At 50.9% G+C, this 18,943-nt stretch overlaps 1 protein-coding gene across 1 annotated transcript in view; it reads right to left on the reverse strand.

Moving 5' to 3' along the window:
* Positions 1-17,483, reverse strand: part of SLC8B1 (solute carrier family 8 member B1) — a 29,217-nt gene extending 11,734 nt beyond the window's left edge. Inside the window, exons 1-10 of the mRNA XM_068562340.1 lie at positions 17,289-17,483; positions 8,041-8,193; positions 7,898-7,950; positions 7,692-7,748; positions 7,453-7,559; positions 7,204-7,371; positions 6,128-6,235; positions 3,338-3,397; positions 2,980-3,110; positions 1,339-1,480 (exon numbers count right to left, since the gene is read on the reverse strand). Coding sequence (XP_068418441.1) covers positions 1,339-1,480; positions 2,980-3,110; positions 3,338-3,397; positions 6,128-6,235; positions 7,204-7,371; positions 7,453-7,559; positions 7,692-7,748; positions 7,898-7,950; positions 8,041-8,193; positions 17,289-17,444 — 1,135 coding nt within the window. The 5' untranslated portion in view covers positions 17,445-17,483. The remainder of the gene's footprint in view (positions 1-1,338; positions 1,481-2,979; positions 3,111-3,337; positions 3,398-6,127; positions 6,236-7,203; positions 7,372-7,452; positions 7,560-7,691; positions 7,749-7,897; positions 7,951-8,040; positions 8,194-17,288) is intronic.
* Between the last annotated feature and the right edge of the window lie 1,460 nt (positions 17,484-18,943).

Consider the following 18,943-nt stretch of genomic DNA (forward strand, 5'->3'; position numbering starts at 1 on the left):
CATTTTTACCATAAACTGCTATGTACATCATGCATAACTGCGCTACTCCCACAGTCTGGGGGTTCTATCCAGTGCTCGGCCCAGAAGCGGGGTCACAAATGCATTAGCCTGGACCAGCTACCACTAGATGGTGTTGGGGCAGGTGGACAAGACACTACGTATCATAGAATCACATCTCAGGAAACGGATTCCTTCATCAATTCTCTCACTGTAACAAATTTAAATACCTTAAATGTATTGGAAAGGATGCCAGTTTCCTACTGATGCAGGTGATACAGATTCCTTTCCAATAAATTAAAAAAAAAAAAAAAAGAGCTGATTTAAGTATCAAATATAACAGTTTAGAGTGAGAGAAAAATCAAGATCGTTCCTGAATGACTAACGCTTGGGAGCCCCTCTTTTAAGAAGCCACAAGGATGGTGAAGCCAGCCCACAGGCTGGAGAGGCCGGCCGTAATGAACCAGACAGCTGGCACCCGTAGGGGGCGCCCTTCCCCGCTCTGGGTCCACACTGTGTCCTGATGGACGCTCCTTCCCTCAGTGCCTGTGTCCTCCCATAAAATGGAGGCGAAACACAGAGAATCTGGCAGCCTTTTCATCCAGACACACTTTAGCAAAAAAGCCACAGCCAGCTATGCATTTGCTACCAGAGCCCTACCTCCACTCCAGGAGATGCCCCTGGGTTGAGGGGCAGGAGCCCAGACGACAGAGAGAGGAATGCGCAGCATGAGATACTAAGGTCAGACAACGGGAAGAACCTAGGTAGCAGGAGTTAGAAGACACCCGACAAGACTGGGCATTGCTTTAGCCAGAGCAGGTCAGAAAAGGAAAGCCTGGGGCAGGCGGGGGAAGACTCAGTGCCAGTGGGGACCAGCCAGGTCACACAAATGAGTGAAGTAACCCACCCAGGTCACCCACAGTAGGCAATGGAGGGGCCTGTGAGGAATCAGTCAGGGGGCACCCGCATTGTGGGGGGGCGGGGGGTGCCCCTCTGCTCAGCTCCAGCCAATTTTGCTTTTAGGAATGTGGCCCAGACCTTCTTGAGAAGCCCAGCCCTGGATTTTGACGTGAAATCTGCAAACTGTGTAAGGCAAGGGAATGAGCCAGAGGGCTGGACTTGGTCCGAGGGCCACCGGTGTCCAGCCTCCATCTGGAGCCAGCGGGCCTGGACCAAGTGACTGCAGGAGGCTGGTGTCCTTCATGGCACAAGCACACATTAAACACCGGCTGTATGTCCAGGACTGCCCCTCTGGCCCAGGGTCCCCTGGTGTGGCTGAGAAGAAAACTCGGGAATATGGGGAAGAGGGAGGTGGGCTGGCCTGGGGGAGGGGATACTCACAGGCCCCCGACTGCAGGGTCAGGACCAAGAACAGGGGGCTGATGACCAGGTGCAGGCAGTTGAGGGGCCGTTTCCAGTTCCCATCCTCCTTGTCGGGGTCCATGACGGGGACGGTGAGGAGCAGCAGGAACTCCACGGGTAGCTGCCAAGTGTGGGAAGCCAGGGAGGCCTGTGCTCGGCTGCCCCACCCTCAGGTCAGTTACTCAAGAACAAGGCTTTTGCTAATAGAGCACCCACTGTGTGCAGGCCCCCAAGTGCCTGGATTAGCCTCCTACTGCTGCTGTAACACGTTGCCACACACCGAGGGCTAGTACAGCGCCCCAACTGCTAATCCTGACAACGCTGTGAATAGGAAGTCTAATATTCCTACCTTTCAGATAAAGAAACTGAGGCTCAGAGAGGTTAAGAAACTTTGCCAAAGCCACACAGAAGGGTATATGAAACCAGGATAGAGGGGCAGCTCTGACTAACCCCACACCTTGTGTTTTTAGCCGGTAACTAAACCACTGACAACACTTACGGAGTGCTTACTATATGCTAAGCACCAGAGCCAGCCCTTTACATATATTAGTTCATTAAATTGTCACAATCACTGTAGTAGGCTGGATACGGTTCCCAACTCTTCAGTCCCTTCCTGTAACAGAATTAAACATTCCCACACTTTGTCAAATGACTAGAGTCTGCAGAACATATTTCCCTGTCCCACTGATGTTGAACTTGGCCATGTCACTTGCTTTGGCCAGTGGGCTGTTGGTGAATGTGATGTGAACAGAGGCATAAAATGTGCTTGGAGAGTTTGCCTTGGTCTCTTCTGCCAAGAAAAGAGCACTCTCCCACTGGCCCCGGAATGAGATGGGGGGGGGGGGCAGACCTGAACCACCAACCAGAGTCACCCTAGATGACTTATAGGCTCCTGAACAAGAATAAATATTGCCATCATAAGTTAATGAGATGTTGGGGGGTTGTTTGTTACACAGCACTGCTGCAGCAATAACTTACTAATACAACCACTCCAGAAGAAAGGTACTGTCATTATCCCCATTTTTCAGTGGAGAAAAAACTGCAGCTCAGAGAGATGAAGTGACTTGCCCAAGGTCATGATGTAGCCAGAGCCACTGTGGGGTATAAATATAGTTCATTATCTACCCCCTGGGTCTGAGAAGGCCTAAGAGGTATCCATGTTGGAGGGCTGTGAGGTGAGACCCTTGACTTTTTTGGTCTGGGTGGTGGAAGGCAGCTGCAGTTGTGCCTCATGTAAACCAGCCTGGATACCCCTGCCCACCTCGAGACCTCAGGAGACATTTAGCTCAGGGAAGCAGTGGGGATCAGAGGAGAGCAGTCTCGGCCGCATTTGGACTATGACCCACTCCCTCCCCGTCCCAGTTCCCTGCCCTCACCTGGTCAGGAGGGGTCCCCATCTCCTCTCTCTCTGTCCCTGAGAAGATGCTCTCATTCCTCCATGGGGGGCAGAGCCCTAGCTATGCTCCATGACTCAGTTTCCCCATCAAGTCCCAGCTCATCTATTTCCCCATCAAGTCCTCAGCAGAGCCCGACCCTCCCCTCATTGCTCTGGAGAAGGTTGAGGGGCCACTGTCCTGTGCTGTCATGAAGCCAGGAGCCTGGCTCAGAGTCCCCCCTTACCCTGAACACCTTGAGGACCCTCCAGTACACCGACTTGGTCCTCCACTTCCTGCAATCCAGGGGGTTGAGGGCCTGCAACAGGATCTGAGCCGTGGTCTCCTGGTAGAAGAGCAGCGGCCGGTACTCCTCACCTGGGGGTGCAAGGTGGGAAGGGCAGCTGTCCATGGCTGGCTCAGCCTCCGGGAAACCCTCTTCCCTCCCCCTCCCACCAGTCCCCCCCCACCATTGGGAAGAAGGAAAAGCCCAGGGCCTGGCCAGGGTGCAGGCAAACCCGGCCCAGAGCTTAGCCGAGGTGGGACCTGGATGGCCCCATCTCCCCACCTCTCCATCCCAGCCAGGCGCAGGGCACTGGACTCACCGTAGTCATAGCTGTTGGTATTAGAAGACACCTGATCCTCCTCAGAACCTGAGAGAATCTCTGTCGGAGAGAGGGGAGTTTCCCATGAGCCAGCTGGGGCGCCCAGACCCTCCCACCACTGTTCTAGGGTAGAGCACCTCTGGGACAGGACAGTTTTCAGGGTGCAAGTGTCCAGGCCCTCTGTATTTTGGATTTCTCAGCAATCACCCTGCACACTCAGGAATTCTTACAGATTGAGGAAGTCTAACTCACAAAACAGTTTCAAATGTAATGATGCAGCCATAATGCTAAATTTAATAAGGGCGTTTGAAGACATAATTGAAACATCTACTGACTTCAATTTTGTACCTTTCAGAATTTGGAACCCATCATATTTTTCTTTTCCAGTTGAAACTTTTCTCGGGAGTCCTTGGGAATGATTAGAGGACTGAGCCCTGTAAAGAAGGGCTTCCTAAAAGGAAAATGGCCTTTCTTAAGTGAGGAGTGCTAGTCCTGATTCTGCCTCTGTGTGACTTTGGGCCCTTCTCCAGGCCTCTTTTCCCCTTCTGTTCCAGCCTGGAGGCCTATGATGGGTTTAAAAGACAGCACAGGGCAATATGTGCTGAACTCTGAAGGCTCAGTTGATAAAGAGGGGAGAAGAGGAAAAATCATGGTAGACTTCCTGTAGGAGGAGTCACCAGCACCTGTGTCAGGGCCCCAGGGATTTGAGAGGTAATGAGATAGACTCTGGCCCTCTGGAAGCTCACAGTCCAATAGACGGAAATACAAGCAAATTAATAACAGAATGGAGAGATAAAGGCTGTGCTGGGGAGAGTCTGGAAGCTGTACAAGCCCAGAAGGGACACCTGGGGGTCTCTGCAGAGCTCCCTCCAGGCTGAGTCCTTAAGTCTTTCAGAAGAAGGGCACACCAGGGAGAGGGGACAGCACACGCAAAGGCCCAGCGACAGCCAGATGGAGCATAGCGTGTTCAGGGACGCGGGGGTAGCCCTGCACAGCTGGGGCATGGAGTTTGGGGTATGAAATGAGTCTGGAGAAGAAAGCTGAGGCCCAGCACAAATGGCAGCAGATCAAGTGCAAGGTTCTCAGGCTCACACGCTGAAAGGGACCAAGCACGTCATGGGACCAAGTGAAACAGGCTGGGTGGCGGAATTCTGGTTTTCCAATCAGGTCTGCAACCAACCCACCTCCACGTGTTGGGGCTGACGACAGAGAGTGGTGGGGACTGGGGCAAACTGGGGACCCACACCTTGTCCTAAGGGGGAAGCCCCATTCAGCTCTAGTCATTGTGCCAGGCAGGGATGGAGGACCAGATGGTCTCATGTTTCAAGAGAAGTCACAATTTATATCAAGTCTTTTCATTTTAGGGACTTCCCTGGTGGTCCAGTGGTTAAGACTCCATGCTCCCAATGCAGGGGCCCCAGGTTCGATCCCTGGTCTGGGAACTAGATCCCGCATGCCGCAACTAAGAGTTCGCGTGCCGCAACTAAGAGTTTGCGTGCCGCAACTAAGAGTTCGCATGCCGCAGCTAAGAAGCCCGCATGCCGCATCCAAGAGCCAGCACAGCCAAAATAAAATAAATAAATAAATAAATATTTAAAAAATTAAAACAAAATCTTTTCATTTTAAATCTTGGCCTAATATTTTTAAAAAGAACACACTGGTCACACCACAAAAAAAAAAAACACTTCTGTACAGAAGAGGTGGTCTGTAGGTTCCCAGTTGTGGTCTCTGGCATTGTGGGTAGGGGGATGGCTTTTGGGGTCTGGGGAACAAGGGTCAAGTCCTGGCTCTGCCTCTCTCCAGTACCTATGGCCTGGGAAGAATTCGACTTCCCTGAGTCTGTTTCCTCACGCAAAAAGACGATAATACAATAGGCCCTACCTTACAGTCTTACTGAAAAGAATGAATTTGATAATTTAATAATTATTGACAATTATTGATAATTTACTCAATAAATTGTATATATGTGTATGTATTTTGTATTTGTGTGTTGTATGTATGTGCTGTGTATATGTTTGTATATGTGTGTTGTCTTTGTATATGTGTGTGCATGTTTATATATGAACTTGTGTCCGTGTGGACTATGTGTATATGTATTTGTGCATGTGTACTTATGTGTGTTGTGTATGCCATATATGTATTTGTATATATGTGTATTTGTGTGTGTATATTTGTATAGTATATGTATTTGTGGATGTAGATGTGTGTGTTTGTGGATATGTGTGCGCATGTATTTGCATGTGTGTGGTACATGTATTTGAGTATGTATGTGTGTTGTGCATGTACGTGTGTACACATATGTAGCATGTATGCATATATATTGTATATGTGAGTGTGTGCTATGCACGTATTTGTATATATGTGTGGGTTGTGTATGTGTTTGTGAATGTGTATTTATATATGTATATGTTGTGTATGTGCGTGTTGTATATGTATTTGTGGATGTGTGTGTTTGCGGATATGTGTGTGCAAGTATTTGCGTATATGGACGCATCTGGATTTTACCCCGACAGTAGGGGGCGCATTCCTGGACGCGAGCGGTGACAGCTCTTAGGAAGATGTGCCCCGGCAACAGGCAGCAGCATGAAGAACTAGTGAACTTGGACAAGCAGGTGATGAGGAGGCTTCACCAGCACAAGCAAAAGCGCAGAGGTGGGACCCTGGTAGAATGAGTAGAGAAAGTAGGAGATGGGCACTGGCAAAGGCCTCAAGAGACACAAGGCAGCAGTGAAGGGCAAGGAGGGCGCCAGGCCCACTGGTCCTCCCTTGGGGGCTCCATTCAGACCTCACCTGGAGTACCCGGCATGGAGTAGACCAAGGATCTCCTCTGCTGCCATTGGTAGATCCAGGTGCAGAGAACCACAGTGACCACGTAGAACACGTAGAAGCCCAGGTAACCTGCAGACAAGGGCATGCTGTCACCAAGTGGCATCCTGGCCACAGGGCCCAGAGAACAAGAGCTGCCAGTTCTGTCACTGGCGCCTGGTGGCGGTGGCTATCTGTGTAAGTCCAGCCCAGCACCAGTAGGCAAATGGCCATTTCCTGGAGCCCCGCCCCCTCCCCTGCCCTCCTTGGCCCCTCTTCCCTTCCTACCAACTCCACCCCCTGCCTCCCCACCACCGATCTGGCAGTCAACGGTGGGTGTAACGCCTGGTATAGACAGTGGCCTCTAGGACACAATTCAAGTGCGAAGGGTCGGTGTCCTGCTCTGTGGCCTGGGAGGCTGAGCCCTGCAGACTGCATCCCCTGAACTCTGGCTGCCCTGGGCCCACCCATGCAGCCCTGACAGCAAAACAGAAGGCAGTAGGGGAGGGTCTGGGGCACTTCTTCCCTGCTCCCTCCCTGCTGTGGTGCCCTGTCTCTGGCAGGGACTGTGACCCTCCGTAACTGTCACTGATGTTGGGTGGTCCCAGGTCTGGGCCTGTAGCCCTCAGCAGGCTCCAGGCCCCCCATTCTCTGCCCCTTCAGGGGCTCCCACTGTCGCTGGTTCCTGGTGTCTCTGCATCTCAGCATCCCTTGTTGGCTTCCTTAACCCTCTGTAAATTGTCCCGCCATTCATGTCATGAACCATCCGGATGGAATGGATATGCTGCCGGGACCCTGACGGCCACAATCAGCATGCTGGCTGTACTGCTTGTTAAAATTTTGAAACTGTGAAAATTCAGAACATCACCCCGACTCTGCCCTGCCCCCTCTGGTTATCCGAACCACGAGTCCCCTTTCTTCACTCAAGCCACCTTGAGTAGGGTTTCCAACATTTGGAACCAAAGGCGACTCTGTGCCCTGCTGACCACTCCCTCCTGTCCGCCCGCGCCTCCAGCCCATCAGCCCTGGGATGACCCCGCCCTGGTCCTGTGGCTGCTCACCCAGGGCCCACGCCAGCGTGACCCGGCCGCGGTAGAGTGCGGTGAAGATCAGGAACACGGCCCCCATGTAGAAGATGATGTCCCTGAGGAAGGGCCTCGAGGCCACCGTGAAGGGGTGCAGGATGGCGATGCCACCGGCCACCACGGTGGTAACCAGCACGCCCGCGCCTGGAGGAGAGGATGCCAAGCTTGGTCTACCCTGCGCCCCCTCCTGCTGCCCCACCCCACCCTAGCCGGGGCCTCCCGTACCAAACAGCGCCCCAAAGGCCAGGCCGGCTGTGCGCGGATCTGAGAAGGCCACCAGGGCGCTGAAGATATCCGGTGCCCCGTTCCCAAACGCCAGGAAGGTGACGCCATGAGGGAAGCACGTCAAGGGGCCTCAGTGCAGGGGCTGCAGCCTGCCCAGGCCTATCCTGGCCATGAGCTGCCACCCTGTCTCCCAGCCACCCGCCCTAACTGCCCTCCATCCCTCCGGGGCAAAGGATACTGCCACGTTGTGGGAAAGCCGGAGTGCGGTCGAAATGGCTGACAAGTTAGGGCAGAAACTATGGGGACAAGGCAAACAGTGAGTGTTTCCACAGCGAGTGGCTCCTGCCCCCACCCTTCCCCCAAGCCCAGGGTCACCCCAATGTCAACCCCCTGGGAGTCCATTTTCCTATCCATAAGGTGGATATGAGCCCAAGGCCAAACTCACAACTTTGCCGCCGTAACTCCCAGAATCAGAAACAGGCAGAGCAGCCAAAACGCCTGGGTTGTGGGGCCGGAAAGGGAAAAGAGCATTACGTCCCGCCGGGGCCACCAGCCCCTCTCACCAGCTCCCCCGGAGCGGGGCCTCACGTAGAGAGTGACGGCCAGAGGGAGGAGGTCGGGTGGGAAGTGGCAGAAGATGCCTTCGAGGTAGTCCAGGTAGCCCCCTTCACCGCGGCAGTCAGGGTTGGAGCGGACGAAGTCACAGCGGTTAGAGGCATTCAGGCCACACACTTCTCGACACTGTGGGAAGGGAGGTGGGACATCAGGGCCCGACACCCTGTGGTCGACGGGACCAGCCCCACCTAAGCAGTGAAGATAACCTCCTTCATCCTGGTCTCTAAGCCTCCAAGGGCCTCCAGGTGCCAGCCGCACACTTTAATTTTTAAAAATAAACTTGTGTTTGAAACTAACCCAAGTAAGTCCTGAATAGGTGTGTTTAAAACGAAACAAAAAGAAACAATACATAAAGATTTCTAAATTCTCCCTTCTCGTCCCTGCCCTCCATAATCCCACCTCTCTCCAGATGTCCTACCATGATCAGTTTGAAGCAGACCCTTACAGACATTTCTCAGTTTAATGATATTTGTATATACATCCTAGTGTACAGTTTATTTCATAGAAATGAGTCCATCCTGAAGCTCGTTTCTGCAACTTAACTTTTACCACTTCACGTATGTGCCACGTATTGATATATTGATGCACATAATGATGAAGAGGATGATAAAAGTCAAAACGTTCTGAGGGATTTCTATATGCCAGGTACAGTGCTAAGAGCTTAAAATGTACCTCAGTTAATCTGCACTATGATCTCATGAGGAAGGTACTATTATCCTGCCCATTATACAGATAAGGAGACTAAGACAATACCCCAGGGCCCACTCAGCGGTAGAGACAGGGTTGGAACCCAGGCAGTTTGAGGCTCTAGAATCCCTGTCCTTAACCATTACCACCCTCGCGCGCCGCCCCCCCCACCGCCCCCCGCCACTGTAGAGTCTTAGGATTTCACATCATGAATGATACATAGTAGAGGTAACGTTTCCCTACCGATGGGCAGTTGAGTGTGTCTACTTTTTCATTATTACCAAAATCAACTCTCTTGCACATGACTCTGAGTACATGTGAGACTATTCTGTCAGAGAGAATTCTAGAAGTGAAAGTGCTGAGTCAGAGAGTAACCCAGTCTGAGTTCCTCCAGAAGCGACCCAGAGACAAGGATGTCTAAGTAAGCAGGATATTTGGGAGGTGTATAGAACACAAGCACCGAGAGGGAGAAGAGACTCAGGGACGGAAATGCAACCAGTGAAGGCTGGTTGAGATCGTTCCCACCATGGGCTGGTAATCCCAAGGGCAAGGGAGCTGGGGTATTTATACACCAACTCCTATCAGTCATCAGGTGAGCACTGCCAGGGAGGGAGGTGCTAGGTCCCCAGCACTTCTGGCCTACCATGCTTATGGGTGGTTCTGAAAAAAGATGCTGGGAACTCGAAGTCCACAGAAGCCCACCAAAATGGTAGAGTCCAAAGGATATGGGCAGGGCCCTGATAGTGTGTCTGTTGCAGAGGGAGAAACATCTTAAACATTTGATGGATTTTGCCAAAAGACCCTCCCTAAAGCTCTACTTAGACACACTCCCACCAGCAATGGGAAAGGAGTTTACACTTGCACCCCTACCGGGTTAGGGTTAGGATGGCTGCCATACGTCTGGTTCCAGCCAATGTAGTAGGAATCTCCCTGTTGTTAAGCTGCAAGTCCCAGAGGACGGTGAAGTGCTCTTTTCGTGTGTTAATGGCCATTTGTATTCCTTCTTTAAACTGCTAGTTTTTTCAATTGTTTGCTTCTTCTTATTGATTTATAGAAGCTCTTTATATAATGGATATTAGGCCTTTGTGAGGTTATGCATTTGCTTAGGCATTGCCTAGAAGCTCCCCCTTCACAAACTTTATGTTCAAAAGCTTTGTCAATACCACCTCACACCCATTAGGATGGCTACTACACAAACCAAATGAACAAAACCAGAAAATAACTAGTGTTAGGGAGGATGGGGAGAAATTGGAACCCTTGTGCAACTGTTGCGGGTGTAAAAATGGTGCAGCTGCTGTGGAAAACAGCATGGCAGTTCCCCCCCCCAAAATTAAAAATACAATAACCAGTACCAGGGATGTAATGTACAAGGTGATCATTATAGTTAACACTGCTGTATGGTATACATGAAAGTTGTTGAAGTATTTCCTAAGAGTTCTCATCACAAGGAAAAAAAAAAACCCTTTCTTTTCTATCTCTATGAGATGATGGCATCATTTCACAATATATGTTAAGTCAAATCATTATGCTGTACACCTTAAACTTATATACAGTGCTGTAGGTCAACTGTATCTCAATAAAACTGGAAAAAAACCCAGAATTACCATATGATCCAGCAAATCTTCTTCTGGGTATATGTCAAAAGGAATTGAAAGTCAGGTCTCAAAAAGACATTTGCACACCCATATTCATGGCAGCATGAGTCACAGTAGTCAAAAGGTTTAGAAGCAACCCAAGCGTCCATCAGTGGATGAATGGATAAGCAAAACGTGGCATAGCCACACGATGGAATGTTATTCAGCCTTAAAAGGGAAGAAAATCCTGACGCAGGCCACAACATGGATGAGACTTGAAGACATCATGCTACATGAAATAAACCAGTTGCAAAAAACAAATGCTGTATATGTAATTCTACTTATGTGAGGTAACTGGATAGTCAAACTCATAGAGACAGAAAGCAGAATGGTGGCTGCCAGGGGCTCGGGGGAGGGGGAAATGGGGAGTTGTTTAATAAGGAGAGTTTCAGTTTTGCAAGATGAGAAAGTTCTGGAGGTGGATGGTGGTGATGGTTGCACAGTGTAAATGTTTTTAATGCCACTGAACTGTACACTTAAAAATGGTTAAGATGGTGAATCTTAGGTTATGTATACTGTATTATAATTTTTTTTTTTTTTTTTTAAAAGCTCTGTCAAATCATAGTTCCACCCCCTCCACAAGCCTTCTCTGAACTCCCACCAATGCCAAACTGGAGATGAGATTTCTTGTCCCTGAGCCCTCAGGTCATCTCCTCATCCCTTGCTTACTGGCTCTCTACAGACGCCACACTGACCCACCGTACCTATTTCATGCACTGTTCCTTCTGCCTGGTACACCTCCCTCAAAAGAACACCACTCATTCATCCTCCAATTCTTAGACGCTTCTTCCAGGAAGCCTTCCCTGATCACCCCCCAGCGTAGGGCAGATCCCCCAGTTATAAGCTCCCATCACCCTCGGTCTTCTTTTACAAAGCACTTCTCGTGTTTTGAAATCCCCAGTTATTTGTAGGATCACAGACTTGTTTTAATGTCTGTCTCTCCCACCAAAGTCTTGCACACAGTATGGCCTCATAATTGTTTTGCCACACATTGTGCTGGACCCCAACTCAGTCTTCAAAACAGACCTAGGAGGTTGGTACAATTGTTTCCACTTCACAGATGAGAAAACCGAGGTACAGAGAGGCAAAGTGACTTGCCCCAGGGCACACAGCCTACCACTGCTAGCTGGTTTCAAACTCAGCTCTGCCTGAAAGTTACTAGCTGAAGCTCTTGGGGAAACAGCTCAACTGGGCAAGGGCAGCCTCCTCTTCCTGCCTTCTTCCCCACCTCCTGGTCTTCAGGGTCAGCCAGGGAGGATGCAGGGAGATGCTCCCAGCCCAGCTCGTCTCCATCTCCCTGACAGCAGAGTGAGTCAGCAAGGCGGGTCCCCCAAATCTGGCCTCCAGAATTGCATTTCTCTGCAGCCTACCTGCCCCTGCGCCCCAAGCTGGCCATCCCCTCCCTCGAAGCCCATCAGGACCTGAACCCAGCTCTGCCCAGGGGTGGTAGAGTTAAAGCAGCATTGCTCTGAGTCTGGGGTGGGTGACTTTTCAGATCATCTCATTCCCTTCTCATCCTCTTCCCTGAATCACTAAGGACACCCAGGGAATCCAGAGAGGGTCAAATATTTTCCCCTCTGTGAACAAGTTTCAAGGGCCAGGCTGGACAGGAAAGGGTTGCAAACTCAATGCCTTGGGGGCCAGGCAGATTATATAAATGTCTAAAACCACCGCGGCTGCTGGCAATGGTGGTGAGCTGGAGGGTGCATGCCCTGCTGAAAGGCATCCAAGTTACAAAATGAAAGAAAACCCCTCCCCACACTGCCCAAAAAACTGAATCCAAAACCAAAACCAAAACCACAGCAGCTAGACGAGCCCGTGGGCCGTTAGTTTTCAATCCTATACCAGTAAGACTGGTATAGGAGACAGGGTCAGCTGAGAGGAAAAGCAGCCCTGGGTCGAGACCCAGCTTTGCCACCAGCTGGCTGGGTGACCTTCAGCAGCCCCTTTAAGGGGTCTGGGTCTTGTTTTCCTCACCTACAGAGCGGTGTTCATCAAACCCACTCTGGCCACTGGCATCTTGGTGCCACATATGTTTTGTTAAGTGCTTCTCTACACTCCCTTTATTATTGAATATCAGAATGCACACTATCAAAGTCCACGCTGGCTCCATTAAGAAGTCAAACAATTAAACAACTCCAATATTAAGGGGACAATTTTAAATCGTTTCCATTTTGTTAGTTGGGGCCCAACAAGAAAGGCTTGGGGGCTTCCCTGGTGGTGCAGTGGTTAAGAATCCGCCTGCCAATGCAGGGGACACAGGTTCGAGCCTTGGTGCGGGAAGATCCCACATGCTGCAGAGCAACTAGGCCCGTGTGCCACAACTACTGAGCTCTAGAGCCCGCGAGCCACAACTACTGAGCCTGTGCTCTAGAGCCCGCGAGCCACAACTACTGAGCCCGTGTGCCATAACTACTGAAGCCTGCGTGCCTAGAGCCTGTGCTCTGCAACAAGAGAAGTCACCACAATGAGAAGCCCGCGCACTGCAACGAAGAGTAGCCCCCGCTCGCCGCAACTAGAGAAAGCCCGCGCAGCAACGAAGACCCAATGCGGCCAAAAATAAATAAATAATAATATTTTTAAAAACTAAGAAATTAACATTGGTACAATACCATTAATTAAACTATAGTAGGATTAAAAAAAAAAAGGCTCAGGTTTTCCCTACTTGCAGCCAATGGCACCTCCTTGTGCAGGTGCATGGGCAGTACGGGGATGGCTTGGGGGACGAGGGGGCTGGGAGGGACATGTGGAGTCACAAGCTCCTGGTTCATCCTCCCTGGCTGAATAGTGGTCCCCAAAGATGTCCAGGTCCTAATCCTCAGAGTCTGCGAATATGCGACCTTACATGGCAAAAGGGACTCTGGCAGGGGTGATTAAATTGAGGGTCGTGAGGTGGGGGGATTGTCCAGAATTATCTGGGGGCCTTTAAATGTAATCACAAGGGTTTTTTTAAGAGGGAGGTGGGAGTGTTGGAGTCACAGAAAGAGATGTGATGGAAGCATAGGTCAGAGAGTCAGAGAGAGAGAGACAGAGAGAGAGACTGAGAGAGATGCTAGGCTGGTGGCTTTGAAGATGAAGGAAGGGGCCACAAACTAAGGAAGGAATGCAGGAAGCTTCTAGAAGCTGGAAAAGGCAAGGCAATGGACTTTCCCCTGGAGCCTCCAGAAGGAACACAGTCCTGCCCACACCTTGATTTTAGTCCAGTGAAACCCATTTTGGGCTTTTGACCCCCAGATAACAATTGTGTGCTGTTTTAAGCCACTACGTTTGTAATAATTTGTTACAGCAGCAACAGGAAACTCAAACACTCATCTAGAGTCAGTTAACTGCAGACACTAAAGTACTCTCAAAGACTTCTCACGTTCTTAACCCCATTTGATCAGCCCGCCAAAGAGGCACTGTAGATGTGACCTGGGGCTACAACTCCACTCTCCTACGTCCTGTAGCTACACCTCCTCCTATTTTCCCAACCCTGCAGCTGGACCCCAATAGGGCAAGTTTTCAAAGGGGTGGAAAAATCACAGGACTCTCACCAGGACACCAACCCAAGAGCAGAAAATGAACACTGCCATTTCCCAAAGGCCCCATGGCCTTGTGACAACTGCTCAGCAAGGCTGGGTGGTACAGTGCTTATGAGGACAGGGCTCTGGAACCATGCAGCCTGGGTTCAAATTCTGCTTCCCTACTCACAGCTGTGTGACTTTGGACAACTCACGTAACTTCTCTGTGCCCCAGTTCCCTCCTTTATAAAATGAGGCAGGGGTCGGCAAACTCTTTCTATAAAAGGCTAAATATTTTCCCCTCTGCATGCCAGACGGTCTCTGTTGAAACCATTCCACTCTGCTTTGTCGTGTGAAAGTATCACATGCAATAATAAACAGCATGACTGTATTCCAATAAAACTGGACTTATGGACACTGAGGTTCAAATTTCACACAGTTTTCATGTGTCACTTAATAGTGTTCTTTTAAAAAAATTTTTTCAACCATTTGAAGATATAAAACCCATTCTCAGCTCCTGGACTACGAAACCCAGCAGTGGACCTGACTTGACCTGTGGGCTGAAGTTTGCCGACTCCTGAAATGAAGGATTAAATGAGTTAATCCATGTGCTTAGAACAGTGCCTGGTACACAGTCAGTGCTCAGTATAATGAGCTTTGATTACTCTTTTTTCCAGAGGGGAAAATTGAGACTAGAGATAAAGAGCTCCCTGCACCTGTTAGCTTGGGCACCTCCACCCCACAAGGGTCAGCTCTAAATGTCCAGCCTCGGTCAGATCTGTCCTAAGCGGAGATTTTTTTCCAGACCCTCCTCTTTCCCGAAAGGAGTGCCCTGGAACCACTGGGCCCTGGTGGTCTGATGCCAAACCTGTCCCTGGCCCTCTGAGGCCACACTCGGGCCAGCCCAGGCTTAGGGCATGGGGCACTGGGTGGCCCAGCAGAACCTTGTCTTCTACTTCCCCTCCAAAAATCTTAATTTGGACCCCTTCCCAAAGCTGCTACTACCATCTCACCGGATCGCTTTGCCAGCCTGCTCCCTGCCTCCGCCCTTACAGTTGATTCTCCCACAGCAGCCAATGGGATCCTTGTAAAAACTGAAATCAGATCACGTCCCTCCTGTGTTCTAAATCCTACCATGGCTCCCGTCTTACCCCTAGGAACGGGCCAACTTTGCACAGTGGTCCACACAGCCCCAGGCGATCTGGCCTCCATTACCTCTCCTGTCTCCTCTCTCACCCCTCACCCCCTAGCTCACTGTTGCAGAGGCCTCTCAAAGTTTGTTTGTGACACATCATTCTGCTCTTGCCTCAGGGCCTTTGCACTTGCTCTTCCCCCAGATCTTTGCAAAGCTTCAGGTCTCTGTCCTCGGAGAAGCCTTCCCTGACAGCCCGAGGCAAAGCGGCTACCCAGCTCCATCTCACTCCATCACATCCCACCCTGTTTTGTTCTCCTCATCACCCAGTGAAATCCTGTGGATTTACCTGTTGACTTGTTTCTCATCTGTGTCCCCCACTACAGTATAAGCTCCATGAGGGCAGGAACCAAGCTTATCTGCTCCCTGAATTACCCCCACATGTGGCACCGCTCCTGGCACGTAACAGGTGCTCAATAAATATTTGTTGAACGAATGACTATGCAAAAGGACCTAGGTGAGGAGTGGGTGGCCTTTCCCAGCCTGCAAGCTGGCCAGACAGTAGCTGGCCAGAGGCTGGCGGGACTTCCAGGAAGGCAGCCACCTGTGTCAGTCCTGGGAGGCAAGTGAACCAGAGGGGAGGGGTCTGGATTCAGCATGAGGCAGCCACGAGTTCACATCCTGGCTCTGCTACTTCCCTCGTGGCCAACTTCCCCTCCCTGAACCTCAGCGTCCTCACCTATAGCACAGAGATAATCATACTCATCTCAGGGCTTTGGGTACAGGACTTGATGAGGTAGGCACATTGCTGGCCTAAGTGCTCAATAACTCAGAGATTATCTGACACAAGCCACAGTTAACTCCCTTTTTCCTGCCCCCAAGAGGCAGCAGTCAATTTTATAACCACAGTAACCACAAATCACTTGCCCATCTGTAAAATAGGCATAACTACCTGTCTGTCTGCCTCGAACGATGGGCATGAAGGTACTCTGCAGCCCCAGAAAGTTGGTGTGGGCGCTAAGCACTCTCAGCTGTCAGTTCAAGTGGGAAGGAGTTTGTTACTCGTTTGTTCTCTCACCGAAGAGAATACAAGGAGAGAACTCCAGCCCCCTGCAGCAGGGGGTCATCTTGAGCAGTCTCCTGCCTTCAGATTTTCACTCTGGATCCACTGTGACCTCTCTTCCCCTTACACACATAAGAACAGAATGATGCAAGTTCCGTTTGGCCTGTCTCAACGGCCCAAACCTCCCTGCCTCGGGAGGAAGCCTGCTTGCTCTCACCAAGCGTCCCCACTGCTTCTCCCTCTGTGCATACAAGTCAGTGGCACTACCATCCTCCTCCACCACCCCCCCCCCCACTGCTAAGGCCAGAAATCTGGAGCCATCCTTGATGCCTCTCTTTCTTCCACCACCATGCCCCTCCATCTAAGCCATCAGCATACCCTGATTGTTGTGCCTCCAATACTTCCTCCAAATCCCACCACTTCTTTCCTATCTCCCACTACCACCATCACCTGGCGAGCTGCAGGAGCCTTCCCACTGGTCTCCCCACTGCCACCCTCAACCCTCTCAATCCACTCTCCCCAGAGAAGCCAGAGACAGCCCTTGAAGAAATAAATCAGATCTTGACATCCCCCTGCTTAAAACCTTCCACTGGCTCCCCACTGTCATAAAACAAATCCCACCTCCTAGCCTCAGCCTATAAGTCCTTTTGTAATCTGACCACCACTACATCTCCATCCCCATTCTTAACACTCTCCCCCTCACTCACCCTGTTCCAGCCACTCTGGCCTCCTCACAGCTCCAGAAACCGACTAAGTTTGTTCCTGCTTCAGGGCCTTTGCACGTGCCTTTCTCTCCACCTGGAATGTTCCTCCTTCTGATGTCTGTATAAGTGGCTTCCTTTCTCCATTCAAGGCTTGGCTCAAAGGTCCCTTCCTCACAGAGGCCACCTGTGATCCCCCAAGCTGAAATAGTTGGAAATACTCCTTCTCCCTCTCAGCCCCCACCCCCACCCCCCAATATCACTTTACCCTATTAACTGCTGAGCACGTCGCATCTTACCACCTGAAATTTACATGTGTACTTCTTTATCCATCCTCCTAAGAGAACGCTGGCTCCATGAGGGCAGGGATTTTGGTCTACAGTATACATGCCGTGGCATATCCCAAGGTTTAGCTCAGTGCCTGCTACACAGTAGATGCTCAATAAATACTTGATTGGATGAATACACCCCCACCTGATGCCAGTTTCCTGCCTGGACACTCACGTCTATCACAGGGCTCTGGTTCACACCCGAGGCTGGAAACTGGGAGCTAATGCGGGTCCCTGCAGATGGGCCCCCGGCCCCCGACACTGTCTCCACCATCAGCAGCACACAGAGCCAGCGCAGCACCCAGTACAGATCCAGCAGTCCTCTGGCCATCAGCCCCCAAGGGGCCTAGCCCTCACTCTCCGCTTCCCCTTCTGTAGTGTTTCAGTTCCAAACAGCTGGCACCTCTAGTGGCCTGTAGGGTAGGGGTGAGAAAGAGGGACAGTGTCACTGAAGACTGCAGGACCCAACAGGAGGGGCCTGAAAACTTTTTCAGCTGAAGAACTGCCCCTCCTCCTCCCCACACCAAAGGAAAGCCCAGGTAGAAGCCCACATTCCGGATGGGCCTGACTCATTTAGCATACAGATTAGATAGCCCTTCTTCCTGAACCCCCCGGAAGTGTTTCCATGGAAACCTAGGCTAATAACTCCTCTGATGGGGAAATCAAGGCCCAGGAGGAAGTGAATTGCTCAAAGTCACACAGCCTGTTAGCTGCAGAGCTGGGCTGGACTTTAGCATCTGACTTTTTCCCTCAACACCAGGGAAAAAGCAGCTTTGTTTTTCTTCCAAAGAAATTAAACTGGAAAGAAAAATAAAAGTCCCCGGCACACTAATTTTCTTCTTTGGCTCTTCCACATGTTGTAGTTGACCATATTTTGTTTTGCCTTCAAGAAAAGCAAAGCCCAGGGGCTTCCCGGGTGGCGCAGTGGTTGAGAGTCTGCCTGCCAATGCAGGGGACACGGGTCCGAGCCCTCGTCTGGCAGGAAGCCACATGCCGGGGAGCAACTAGGCCCGTGAGCCGCAACTACTGAGCCTGCGCGTCTGGAGCCTGTGCTCCGCAACAAGAGAGGCCGCGATAGTGAGAGGCCCGCGCACCGCGATGAAGAGTGGCCCCCGCTCGCCGCAACTAAAGAAAGCCCTCGCACAGAAATGAAGACCCAACACAGCCAAAATAAGTTAATTAATTAATTTTAAAAAAAAGAAAAAGAAAAGCAAAGCAAAGCCCAGAAAACAACAAAGCCCAGATTTACCAACGTTTTTTGGTAAATCTTTGCTCAATGTCCTGGCAGGGGCAGGAGGGGGAGGCGGCGGCTCTGGGGGAAGAAAAGGGGGCAGAAGGGCCTGTCTCAGCACTCTTTCCTCACCTGTTGACAGGCTCTTCCCTCCTGCTGTTCTCTGTAACTGCACTTGGCACTGACTTGGAACCCGACACTCCAGGTCTGAAATACAGTCTCAGCCACTAACGAGCTGTGTGGCCTTGGGGAGGTCACTTCATGTCTCTGAGCCTCTGATTCCTCATCTGTAAAATGAAGACAAATGCTGGCGCATCAGTGCACACGGTAAGTAAGGGCTTAATAAGGGCTCGCGCCTCAGGTGTTCCCAACTTGAGGATCAGCACTTGTCTCCTCTTTATTGGCCGCCGATTTCTCGCACTCATTCACAAGGGAGCATTTACGGAGCGCTTCACGTGCGCCTGTCCGAGGTCAGGCGTTCAGACGCTCAGATCTGCACACCTGACAGGAAGGGGCAGGGGCAGGAAACTGGGGCTGCAATCACTTTTGCGGCTGCACTTTCTAGGTGCCAGAGAGGCGGGAACGTCAATGTGCTCCGT

This window comes from Eschrichtius robustus, chromosome 14, assembly GCF_028021215.1.
Source record: "Eschrichtius robustus isolate mEscRob2 chromosome 14, mEscRob2.pri, whole genome shotgun sequence".
Taxonomy (NCBI): domain Eukaryota; kingdom Metazoa; phylum Chordata; class Mammalia; order Artiodactyla; family Eschrichtiidae; genus Eschrichtius; species Eschrichtius robustus.